Raw genomic sequence first — 12,830 nt, 5'->3', positions numbered from 1 at the left:
CAGCATAGTTAAATTGTAATACGTACTACCCTTCTCAAACAAAATTTCACCTATAATTTTGGAGGCGGGGGAAGCCCACATTTTATTTTGCATTCACTAGCACTGAAAAAAAAAGTTTTTAAAACTAAATATTTCCCACTAGAATAAAATTCCTATCTGAATTCAGCACAGTAAAAGAAAAATATGTAAACACAAACTTAAGATAAATTTAATGGAAAAAACGTTTGTTACAGAAATTAACAATGCTTACCAGTCTTTAAACACCATACACATTATTAATATATATTGTATATTTCCAACCAACTCCATTCTTAGGCTCAATTTAAGAAACACAATTGTAACAGGTTTTATACAAAAAATACTTCACTTCTAAGAAAGTAGACAAACTGCACAAAAACAGTACATGTATAATGTGCATAGCAAGATAGCTTGAAGCGTCTATGTATGGCTTTCTTTAAAATAAAACTATTGGGGAAAAAGGCCCATTTGGGACCTAATGTTACAGTTGACGTATGTAAACTGTTTCACATCTTTTAGGCACTTGCTAACAATAGTGTTCAATCCCTGAAAACTGAATTTATATAAAAAAAAAATTATACATCTGAAATAAAACCCCCCAAAATAACATGGGTAAAGTCTTATATACTCCTTTTAAATTAAACAATGAGTTTTATTAGTGCATGCACAGAACTAAATTGAAAGAAAATAAACTTTTTATCTCAAAAACTTTCTGTGCAAAATTTACATAACTGAAAGGTACAAAAATATGTACAGGTTTAAATTCTTTGTTATATACAGAAGAGAAGCCCTGAAGTTTTCATTCAATCAATGAAAAACATCATAACACTTGTAGTAACAATGTAACAAAAATTATATAGTAATTTTTTAATACAAGAACCCCATTATCCAATGATCCAACAAAATTTGACCCAAACTTACAAAGTGAGAAGTTTAAATCAATGATTCTGTTGTCATGAAAACATTCCTTTTTAAAATTCTACCTGTTGGGCATATCCCTTCAGAATCTGTCCTGAAGTTTTATGCATTGTCACTGAGTCCACTATTAATGCTTCTTCATTTCCAACTGCAAACAACCAGTACATAATCTGCTTTGGGTTGTCAGTCATACTGAAACGTTGCTAACAAAAAATGGTTTGTCCCAATTGGACATATTCAGACACTAATAATAAACACAAAAGTATGATTTACTTTGTTAATCTTGCTTCAAAATATTGTTTCTGAGGAGTAATTTTTAATTTTTGAGAAAAGCCATTCCCTTGGAAGTGCTTCTACGTTTCACTTTTTAAAGGGATGGCAACTAAGAAAAAAATTGGCCACTTGGTTTATGATGGGACAAACAACTTAAATCAAAGGAATGCCAAAAGTGAGTATAATCAAATTCAGAAAAATATTCAAGTTCTTTAAATGAACTTCAAACTAGATGAATAGAGGTTAATTCTTCTCTCAAGACTGCCCATCTACTGCAACACGAGCGCCATTTAGAAAAAGAAAATCTCCTTGGAAAGGTGTTCCACTCAATGACGTGCGAGACAGCTTACAAGGAAAAAAGACCTACTCATCAAAAACTTTTACCAAGCATCATATGAGGTGTAATTGTAGTGAGTTAAATGTACTCTCAACGGAGCCTAGTTACCTTCAAAAGAACTACATCTTGCAGGAGAGTAAGTTCTTTACCTAAGCTCTCTTAGAGTATCTTCATGAATGACGAGAAACTCCTTCGGTTGCATAGTGAAAGAGCTCTCAACCTTTTCAGAGGAGCTATAGTTATCAAGATTCATAAGGCTAGTGGAAGAGAGGGAATGGGGCTGTCAGCTGCTACTCTCTTTACTAACAGTCACTAAACTGGGAAAACTGTTTCACCATACTTTTCTTTAGCCTTAACTTCCCAAAAACACATATTTAAAAAAATTAAATCAAGGTAAATCTGTGATTAGTTTCTTTCAAAACTAATGTGCAGTGATGCAACTAATGTGCATTTTCAAATGCAACACTGAAACTTTTGCTCATCCATGAAATACAGCTAACTTTTAAATGTTTAATTTTGGTGCTATATTGAAGTAAAAAATGTCTGCATGGAGTAACCCAACTCACTATTTTCTTCTAAGGTAATTTTACTTTTCCTTGGTAATTATTCTAACATGTTCCAATCACGAGTAGCTTCCATTAAATGCCTCTGTCCATGACCAGCCCAAGCATCCTGATTGTCAAATACTCTACCGCAAAACCAACAGTTAAATTTAGCCTTCAGAGTATTTTCAGAGGTAGTTTTCACAATCTGGTAATTGTTTTTGCTTGTCTTTTTGAGAGTTAACTTTAGCACAAATCTTTCCTTCACAGAACTAACAGGTTTAAATGTTTTGTGCCTCTTAGGAAAATCGTCGTAAGTTGTTTCAGAAGGGTTACAACAAACGGGTTTCAGTAAAGCATCGATAGTTCTCTTCGACAATGAAACCTTAAGAACGCGTCCATTAAATTTAGCAACAGTTTTCATTACATTTACCACTTCTGGGGAATCTGCATCAGGATGATTCAAAACTACAACTGGTTGGTTTCTCCTAGGACATTTCACAAGCTGTTTGGAACTAAAGGGGAAAAGCCGCAGAGTTCTGACTGTATCTTTTGAAAGCCTAGGTCTGTTGAATTCAAATGATTCAGGGATACTTTCAGGCTTTGCTTTTTCTTTACACTTTCTGTGTAAGGCTTTTTTTCTTGGAGGTTCTTGGTAACTATCTCTACACTTGCGTTTACAGTTTCTGCTTCTAGATACAAAAGCAGTTTCAGAATCTTGACTTCTTACATGATTTTTTATTCTTGAAACTTTTCTTTTCGAAGTGTTTTTCTTATTGAAGTTTCTCTCAATTGTACAATTTGTTTTACACCTTAATACCCTGGCCTCTGAATGGTCGGTGATACATATTGGCTCCTCAGAAGATTCTGGGCATGTTGCAGTAGAAGTTATCACAATTTCGTTTGCTGGCATCATATCATCTAGTAAGAAGGGTAAGGCATCTCTAGAAGATTCTGGCTCTTTCTGCTGTCCTGTAGTCTGGTTAGATGGTACACTGTCTTTCTGCAATGAGGATCCAGTGTTGCTTACTGACAGATTACTAGCAGCAGTCACATTTAAAACAGGGTTAAAAATTTTCAGCAATATTTTTTGTGGTGTTCCTTCAGGTTTCTTTGGCTGTATATTTTTCAAGCAAGTACTATTTTGGACTAATTTAGGTTTAAGCAGCTCAGTCTTATTTGGCATCACACACTTTAAAAAAACAGCTTGTTTACCATCAGGCAAAAAGGTATAAAGAGGTGGTTTTGGAAAAATCTTGTTCTGTGGTTTTACTGAATCGGAGATATTCAACTTAGTGCCCTGATGCTCAGGTATTATATGAGTAGGAACAGCTTTCACTGAAGAATTTGCTGGCGTTTTAATAATATAAGGGCCTTTAAATGACAAAGTATTTTCTGGGCTACTTTTCATGCTCACACAGCTGCCAATGCTGGAACAAAGTGCAGGGGTCAGACAATTACTGTTTTGTTCTACTTTTAAGAAAGGTGCTCTGCAAGGTTCCTTAGTTGTAGTTCCACAAGCTTGAGCACTCTCAGTTTTGACAGCAGAAACACCTTCAAGTTTCCCATTATTAAATGTTAAAATCATCCCCGGTTTCTTGTTTAAAAGGAGAGGAGCAGGGATACCTTGTGTATTAACCAACGGTCTTCTTGAAACATGGAATCTAGGCTTATTAGTAAAGTGCATGGGTACCAAAAAGCATTTTGGAGTCTGAACAAATATAGCCTTTCTTGGTTCTGAATTTAGTGGATTATGCACATAGAAAGAATGTGTTGTGGCTCGTAGTTTGTCTTTGACGAGCTGCTGTGTAATTATTGCATCTGACTGAGTCTTAGGCAATGTGCCAAAACCGAAACTTCTAGGGGTCTTTGAATCTCTCACATCCTGTGACAGCATTTGCTTTTCTTTTCCACTACAGTTTAAATTCAGATCATCTGTAGGCCTACTAGTCCCCATACTACCAGATGGAATCGGGAAAAGGCCTTGTACTTTCAAGTCTTTTGAAGATTCAACTATTTTGTTTTCTCCCCCATGTTCCTGAAAAGACTGGGCACACTGAAGCGGAACATCTTTATCTGGAATGTTACTAGAGTCTTGTTTCACATCAGGTTTTGCTTTTAATACATCTAGAAGTAACTGGTTTAGTTCAGGTGGCAGAAGTTCTGATGCCTGCTGGCTCTGGAGTGAGAAAACAGATGTGATCCTAGGCATCATAGGTGACTCAACATTAGAAATGCCATCCCATTTAGGCTTTTCAGTCATGCTCTCTGAACTTTTATTTTCATTAGTGTATAGGTTTTGTCCATCAATGTTCTGTCCTTTTTCTAAAACACACTGTTCTTCGATTTCAGCTTGTGTTTTTAAAGTTCCATCTTTACTATTTAAAAGACTAATAGATGCTAACCGGCTATCTGGGTTTGAGCTCTCCTTCTTCACTGGTGATAAAACTGACTCACTTAAAACTGTCTTGCTGGATGAAGATTCTCTTTGAGGGTTTTCACACATTGCTGTTCCTGAAAACCTACGACGTTTATTAGAATTATTCACTTTTGAGTAATTATGAAAAGGTAATGATCCTTGACTGGAAGATTCAACAGGTAACTCAGAGTTGATATAATTAATGCAATAATTATGCATATCTCCACTGTTGTATGAATTTGGTTTGGCAGTACAGCTGACTTTATCTGGACTTTTAACTGTAGTACCTAACACCTCAGGGTGACATTGAGTAATATGACTGCCCCATAAGTCAACATTATCTCTTGTTTCTACTTTTGTGGTCAAATTCACTGATGCTGTAATCAAGTCTGACTCTACTGGTGAAGGAGATACACCTTTTTCATCATCCACTGCTGGAATAATATTACTTGTCTGAGAGAGCAAAGCCATTTCTTTTTCTGAAATTACCTTCCCTGAAAGTACAGGAGATGAAGATGAAAATGGAGGAGCTGCTTTCATGCAAACTGTGTCATTTAACTCAGCTGGTACTCCTGTTAAAAATGCAGTGGCATCCAAAGTCTGGGGCTGCAAAACTGCAGTACTGTCCCTTGCAGCACCTGACTGTGAGCCTGGTACACATGGATTCGGTTTAGTGGTAGGCAACAGTTTTATTACAATATGCTGTTTTCCATCCACCATCTTGAAGCCCATAAACTTAGCACTGTAGTTAGCAGGAATTGTTATTCTGTTGTTTTTTACCATTAACACTGTAGGTCCTTGTACAGCAGTCTTCAAGAAACCTGAAGTAGAATTTGATCCCTCTTGAGCTCCATTACATTGTCCAGTGGACACAAGAGTTGGTTTTCCCAACTCTGACTCAGCAGGTTTATCACTATTCTCACAGTATAGTCTTTCATGCTTTTCTTCATTTACATGTTCCTGAACAAGATGGCCTGGGTCTTCAGATGTAGCCTGTGTTCTGTTCACTTTTTTAAGCACTTGAGTATTTTTTTCTATACTTCTGTCACTTGCATTGTTGACTTTCTTGCGTCTCCAGAATGTCTTCCTTGATGCACCTATCTTGTATCTTTTCAGTATTAGTTTAAGTCCTGCCGAAGACTTCGCCATCCTTTTTTCATATTTGTCCTTTTCCAGTTTTTCTTTCGCATATAAATGTTCTTTGTGCAAAGTTATAACATGTCTTACAAGGTGCTCTCTCCTGGTAGCACCATAGCTACAATATTGACAAGTGAAGGGAAATGTACCAGAATGAATATAAAGGTGCTTCTGAAGCTCTCCTTTGGTTAAACATATATAATGGCATTTACCACATTTATAAAGGATTTCGTTGTGTCTATGGATATGCTGAACAAATGTGCCAACATCCTGGGTGGAGAACTCACACTTTTCACACTGAAAAGTACCATTTACACAATGTGTGGATGAAAAATGCTTTGTTAAGTCTAATAAAGTATATAAATTCTCATTGTTACAAATGTCACATTTTACTAAAGTGATTCTATGAGTTCGTCTGTGTTGTTTAAATACCTGGAAGTCATTTGCTGAAAAACTGCACATCTCACAAGGATAGGAAGGTAATTCACCATGGTGCCACATTTGAAAGTGTTTCTGCAAATCATTTGGGCTATACCGGGTGCTATCTCGGCACTTTAAACAACTGAAATTGAGTATTTTTGCAGACATTTTTATACCTTCGTCAACTCTCTCAGATTGATGAAGCAACATACACTCTTCTACAGAGCTTACAGTCTTTACATTGATAGATTTTCTTGCAGTCTGTGGCTTATGTTGAAATAATTTTCTGTATTTGTCAACTTCATGTTTCAATAGGACTTCATTTGGAATATGTATCTTCGGCAAAACAATTTTCACATTTTTTAATCCATAATGAAAACTACTTTCTGAAATGTTTGGTTTAAGTTGGTTCTGAAATTTTGGTTCTGAAATTTTTGATCTCAGACTATCAACTACCTCATTTTTCACATCATAATCTTTTTTTAAAGTATTTTGTTTTTCATCAAAAAATAGATGTTTCTGTTCAGATGGCATGATTTAAAAATAAAACAAAACAATCTCAATTCTTTTCTTCCTGAAAATTCTTGAAGTTACTTGTAATTTGAACAGGAAACAATACTGTGCCGCAACATCTTCAGAATACCAGGATTTTCCCCACATTAACTCACCTAAAATTAAACAAAGAACTGAAATTTTCATCACAGAAGTATCAGTAAAATTCATTTTAAAGTTCATTTTGACACAAAGCAAGAATGCTGATCAAACAAATAAAAGATATAAAAGACCTGTTAAGTAATTTAAAAGTAGCTTACCAAAAAGTAAGTCTGAAGTAGAAATAACACTAATCTGGACCTCAGGAAATACAAGCTTTACTTTCAGCTCTGCTCTGTGACACTGGGCAAGGTTTGACTTCTCTGCACCTCAGTTTTCTCATCTAAAGAAAACCACAATTGGATAAACATCTTTAAGCTCTAAGATTTTATATTAACTTGACACTATAGTTTTTAAACAAGATTTTTAAAATCTCAATAAGAGAGCCCTATAAACTTAAGTCCCACTTACACACGTGGTTCCAATTATACACATATACCATTAACTTTGTCAGTTACTTAGTTGACCCATAGCTTTTACCTTGTGAGAATTAAAAGACTTCTCTCTAGATTTTCTACTTCCCTAGTGCCTCAGGGATAATTTATGTTTAAAATAAAAGTTTCACTGATCTAACAACAACAATAACAAAAAGACATTATCTACTCTCTCAAGTTATCATGGCTAACTGGTTTAAAAAAAGTAGAAATTAAAAGGAGGAGTACATTTCCCTGGGGTACTCCTAAATCTACTTACTACCTTTCTGGTTCCCTACCATTTTGGCTTTTTCTTTTTTTATCCCTAGAACTAAGGCAGATGGCAGCAAGAAAAGTCCTTGGCATTTTAGAATGTACTCATTACCATCTGCCTCCATTAATTTTAAAAATTACTGGTTTGTGTTACTCTAAGCAAATCTCAATTTCTGTGTTTTAGTTTCTTCACCTATAAAATGAAAAAAGGAAGAAGAAAATTACCCCTACCTATGTAACAGCATCCTGTAAGGTACCATATAAACTGTAGCTACCACCATTACTGTATGTACTTACCATGTATGAGACATTATGACAAGGTGCAGAGGACAAAAAAACTGTAGAATTAAAAAGATGTTCAGTGGTTCAGTGGTTAAAACTCCAACCTTTGGATGTAGAGGGTGTGGGTTCAACCCCTTGTCAGGGAACTAGGATCCCGTATGTTGCATGACACAGCCAAAAAATAAACAAATAGATAGACAATATATTGCTGAGAATGGAATCTGAGCACCAAAGGTTCAGTAGCAAAAATATCAAATGGTGTATTACAAGAATTATATTTTCTTACTTTCATGTTCTTAAATATGTATATGACTAATAATTAGATAAGCTAAAAAACTAAAGTATAAATCACAGTAAGCTTCATCCACAATGTCTATCCAAAGGTCTCACCTCTAAATTCCAATTAATCTAAGTAACTAGGAACTTCACTGTTTCAAAAATCCTTCACTGAGGGACTATAATTAAAAGTTACATTACATTACTATTAAGAGGCCCTTTGAGTATTTCTCAAACTTAAAAATTTGGTTGTGTCTAAAAAAACACCTTCAGTATTTAAAAAAAAAAAAAATATATATATATATATATGCTAACCTGAAAATGAATTCATTAGAAGCGTTTGAGTTTACTGGAATTTTTTTTTTATATACTATTCCTAATACAGTAAAAAAAAAAATGTGAAACTTTTACTATATTATTTAAAGCTAAATGTAAAACTTTTTCTTCAAAAGTGAGAAAAATAATAAAGGACTAGAAAAAAGTTCAGTGATAACCTGGTGGATACTTCACAACAACTAAGAAAATTCTCTACAGAGTGTCACATTCTCAACAGTGACAAGCATCATAATCAACTATGGTGTTTTCACTACACCAGACTCTGAGCATGGGGCTCAAATATGTGAAACTTCTTAAACACATTGAGTAATAAGTCTTCCACATTTGCCAGAATATCATATTGTGGTCATTCCAGACTATCGATACCCAGGCTTTTCTATTTCTATATATAATCAAGAGGAGTCTGTATCACAGGTTTCATTACAAAAGGCAAATTGCTTCTTATAGTATATGTTACATGTCCAAAAATGTGGACGTAATGCTAAAAACCACACATTTTGATAAAATTTCTAAAGATCATCAACTTCATTTCAAAATACCTATATAATTTAAAATTTTTCTCATGAAAACACATATCCCAAAGGACGACAACAAGTATATGACTTAAATAATTCAATCAACTAATACTAAAAAAAATCTATTATAAATATGATACATTTTGATGAGTGCTACTGAGAGATCCCAAAAACATGGTTGCCACCCTTAACTGCAGCTTGTAATCTAAAGGATGAGGTGGGGCATATACTTATGTTAATACTTGGCTTATTCAGAGTTGACCATCCAGCAATAAAACAGAAAAATTTTAAAGCAGAAAATAAATAGGATACACGGCAGCCAAAACAGATGCCACACAGTTCACCCATTAGAGTGCAAGTCCTTTCCACACAGACAAAACAACACTGAAAAAAGGAACCACCTTACTAAGAAATTCATTTAGCTTTTACTTAAGTCTGATAACTGCTAATAAATTAATGTTGAATGTGATTATTTTTTATATTTAATATATGACATGTATAATATAGCACCAAAAGAGATTAGTATTTTACGTATCTTGGGGTTTATTTGCCCTCAAATTTTAAGTTTGGAGAATCTCTTTTGTCAAATCTTCAACTATGTTCAACCTGTTTTCTGTGAAGGCAATCAAACACGACATCTGGTACCAAATTTTATAAGGATTGCCACCTATGGGGAAAAAATGTGTTCCATTTTTTAAAAAAGGAAAGAAATTTTAATCTTTCAACCTATTAGCTAATACTCTTTTCACTACAGACCACTCTCTATCTTACCAACAAGGACTACTGACTTTAAATCCCTTATTTAAATTACCGCCTTCTATATATGTATTATTATCTCATAACACAACCAACATCTTCTCAAGCCTTAAAATAATACTATTTGTTTAAAGTATGACTGGCCCTTTTTAAAAAGTAACCCAGAGTGTTTGCTGCATCAAGATGGCAACTCAAGCCATTTGATGGTCTTCCTCTCCCAGCTGCTCACTGAAATATAAACTAAAAAATGTAATTTTAAAGGTTCTATAATATGTCAAGAATCTAAAATATATTCCATAGAGATGCCACAAGGTGTTTGGAAGGTTAAGGTCCAGAGAGAGAAAAGTGAAAACAAATGCTGAAATAGCAACCCTTTTAAAGCAATACTTTCAAAGAGGAAGCACACTTCCCTGGTTGAATGAAGGACATTCATTCAACCAATATGCAGTAAGTGTCCATCATGTTCTAAGTAGAGAAGTACTGATTCCAGCCACTCCTTCTCCTATACATACCTTGGGAGAGAAGTGAGGGCTTGAGAGGAAGACTGCATGAAGCACTTTGGGGTGACAGAAGGCTCCAGCTCAGGTATGGGAAGAGAACAAATCCAGAGCTTTGAGCTGGGTCCAGAGACGAGACGGAATTGAGAGTTGCTAGCACCAGCTGTCAGGAGAGATGTAAAGAGGCATCATTTCTGAATAAAAATACATCTTCCTAAACCCATGACCATCTTGTTCTGTTTAGGACTGCTGCTCTTCCTTTTTTTTTTTCAGTTTTCAAGGTTTTTTTATTTTTTTATTATTATCATTATTATTTTTTTTACTTTACAATGTTGTATTGGTTTTGCCATACATCAACATGCATCCACCACGGGTATACACGTGTTCCCCATCCTGAACCCCCCTCCCACCTCCCTCCCCATACCACCCCTCTGGGTCATCCCAGTGCACCAGCCCCAAGCTTCCTGTATCCTGCATCAAACCTGGACTGGCAATTCGTTTCTTATATGATATTATACATGTTTTAATGCCATTCTCCCAAATCATCCCCCCCTGCCTCTCCCACAGAGTCCCAAAAACTGTTCTATACATCTGTCTCTTTTGCTGTCTCACATACAGGGTTATCATTACCATCTTTCTAAATTCCATATATATGCGTTAGCAAGTCATGCTGGGAAAACTGGTCAACCACTTGTAAAAGAATGAAACTACAACACTTTGTAACACCATACACAAAAATAAACTCAAAATGGATTAAAGATCTAAACATAAGACCAGAAACTATAAAACTCCTAGAGGAGAACATAGGCAAAACACTCTCCGACATACATCACAGCAGGATCCTCTATGACTCACCTCCCAGAATATTGGAAATAAAAGCAAAAATAAACAAATGGGATCTAATTAAAATTAAAAGCTTCTGCACAACAAAAGAAACTATAAGCAAGGTGAAAAGAAAGCCTTCAGAATGGGAGAAAATAATAGCAAATGAAGCAACTGAAAAAGAATTAATCTCAAAAATATACAAGCAAAAAAAAAAAATAATAAAAATTAAAAAAAAAAAAAAAATACAAGCAACTCCTGCAGCTCAATTCCAGAAAAATAAACGACCCAATCAAAAAATGGGCCAAAGAACTAAACAGACATTTCTCCAAAGAAGACATACAGATGGCTAACAAACACATGAAAAAATGCTCAACATCTCATTATCAGAGAAATGCAAATCAAAACCACAATGAAGTACCATTTCACGCCAGTCAGAATGGCTGCGACCCAAAAGTCTACAAACAATAAATGCTGGAGAGGATGTAGAGAAAAGGGAACCCTCTTACACTGTTGGTGGGAATGCAAACTAGTACAGCTACTATGGAGAACAGTGTGGAGATTCCTTAAAAAACTGGAAATAGAACTGCCATATGACCCAGCAATCCCACTGCTGGGCATACACACTGAGGAAACCAGAATTGAAAGACACGTGTACCCCAATGTTCATCACAGCACTGTTTATAATAGCCAGGACATGGAAGCAACCTAGATGTCCATCAGCAGATGAATGGATAAGAAAGCTGTGGTACATATACACAATGGAGTATTGCTGCTAAGTCACGTCAGTCGTGTCCGACTCTGTGCGACCCCATAGACGGCAGCCCACCAGGCTCCCCCGTCCCTGGGATTCTCCAGGCAAGAACATTGGAGTGGGTTGCCATTTCCTTCTCCAGTGCATGAAAGTGAAAAGTGAAAGTGAAGTTGCTCAGTCGTGTCCGACTCTTAGCGACCCCATGGACTGCAGCCCACCAGGCTCCTCCGTCCATGGGATTTTCCAGGCAAGAGTACTGGAGTGGGTCGCCAGTGCCTACTCAGCCATTAAAAAGAATACATTTGAATCAGTGCTCTTCCTACATGTAAGTCAATTAGTATCTCTAAGCTGTCAGAAAAAATTATGTTAACTTTCCTGACTCTGTCTAACCAAAAACACTAAGAAAATCTTGGTTTATTCTCCAACAATACATCTCAGCTCCCAGTGCCATCTAAAAAGATAGCTGGCAGAAAATCACTGGATGCAGCAGCTCAAAAAAGGGAAAATAATTGAAACACTCAGAGAAACCTCACCCATTCTCTCATCCAGCATGAGAAACATAATTACAGTTAAAAGTTACTGCAGGAAAAAGGAGAAAGATTTACCAAAAAAATCAAGTAATGATTGGCAATCTCAGTAAGACCTGAGCTAGGATACTGAGGGGAAAAAAACAACACAACAACAACAAAAATACTGCCAGGAAAAGGAACAAAGTAGATGGGGGAGAAATAATGGTTTTGAAAACAATAGGAAAAAATTACATTGAGTTATTGCTTTCTTCTTGTTTTTTTTAAAGCCTTGAATTTTCAAAATCAAAGACTCCCCAAATGCCAGGCAATATTATTAGTGTATAAGAAAATAAAACTCAATATCTAAACTTATTCTAGTAAAATGTTTCAGTTTAAAAGGTAAAAATGAAATTTTACCAAAAAAAGGTGGACAGAAAGTTATCTAAAAAGATATTCCCAACACCAACTTAAAGCAGACAACAATATTAATCAGATATTTTACTCACAATTCTAAATGCTAGAAGACAATGAAATAACAGTTTTAGAGTTCAAGAGAAAATAATTAACTCAAGAATTAATTCTATACCCAGGAAAACTGTCACATATGGGAGAAAAACACAATTTTAGATATCGGAATATTCAGAGAATACACTACATATATACTTTTTCTAGAAAGAAGTTT

At 35.3% G+C, this 12,830-nt stretch overlaps 1 protein-coding gene across 23 annotated transcripts in view; it reads right to left on the bottom strand.

Annotated features, from left to right (window-relative positions):
- Positions 1–186: 186 nt before the first annotated feature.
- The window catches only part of ZNF518A (zinc finger protein 518A), a 54,475-nt gene continuing 41,831 nt past the window's right edge, over positions 187–12,830 (bottom strand). For all 23 annotated transcript variants that reach the window (XM_086378916.1, XM_086378920.1, XM_086378905.1 and 20 more), the window contains 3 exons: positions 10,079–10,226; positions 6,877–6,998; positions 187–6,732 (listed from right to left, as the gene is read on the bottom strand). In XM_086378916.1, the coding sequence (XP_086235042.1) occupies positions 2,150–6,598 (4,449 nt within the window). In that variant the 5' untranslated portion in view covers positions 6,599–6,732; positions 6,877–6,998; positions 10,079–10,226 and the 3' untranslated portion in view covers positions 187–2,149. The remainder of the gene's footprint in view (positions 6,733–6,876; positions 6,999–10,078; positions 10,227–12,830) is intronic.

The sequence above is a fragment of the Bos grunniens genome, chromosome 26 (assembly GCF_055505025.1).
Source record: "Bos grunniens cultivar Pamir isolate PY7600 chromosome 26, Bosgru_T2T1.0, whole genome shotgun sequence".
Taxonomy (NCBI): Eukaryota; Metazoa; Chordata; class Mammalia; order Artiodactyla; family Bovidae; genus Bos; species Bos grunniens.
Note: the sequence above shows the minus strand (reverse complement) of the source record. Positions and strands in the feature narration are given on the sequence as shown.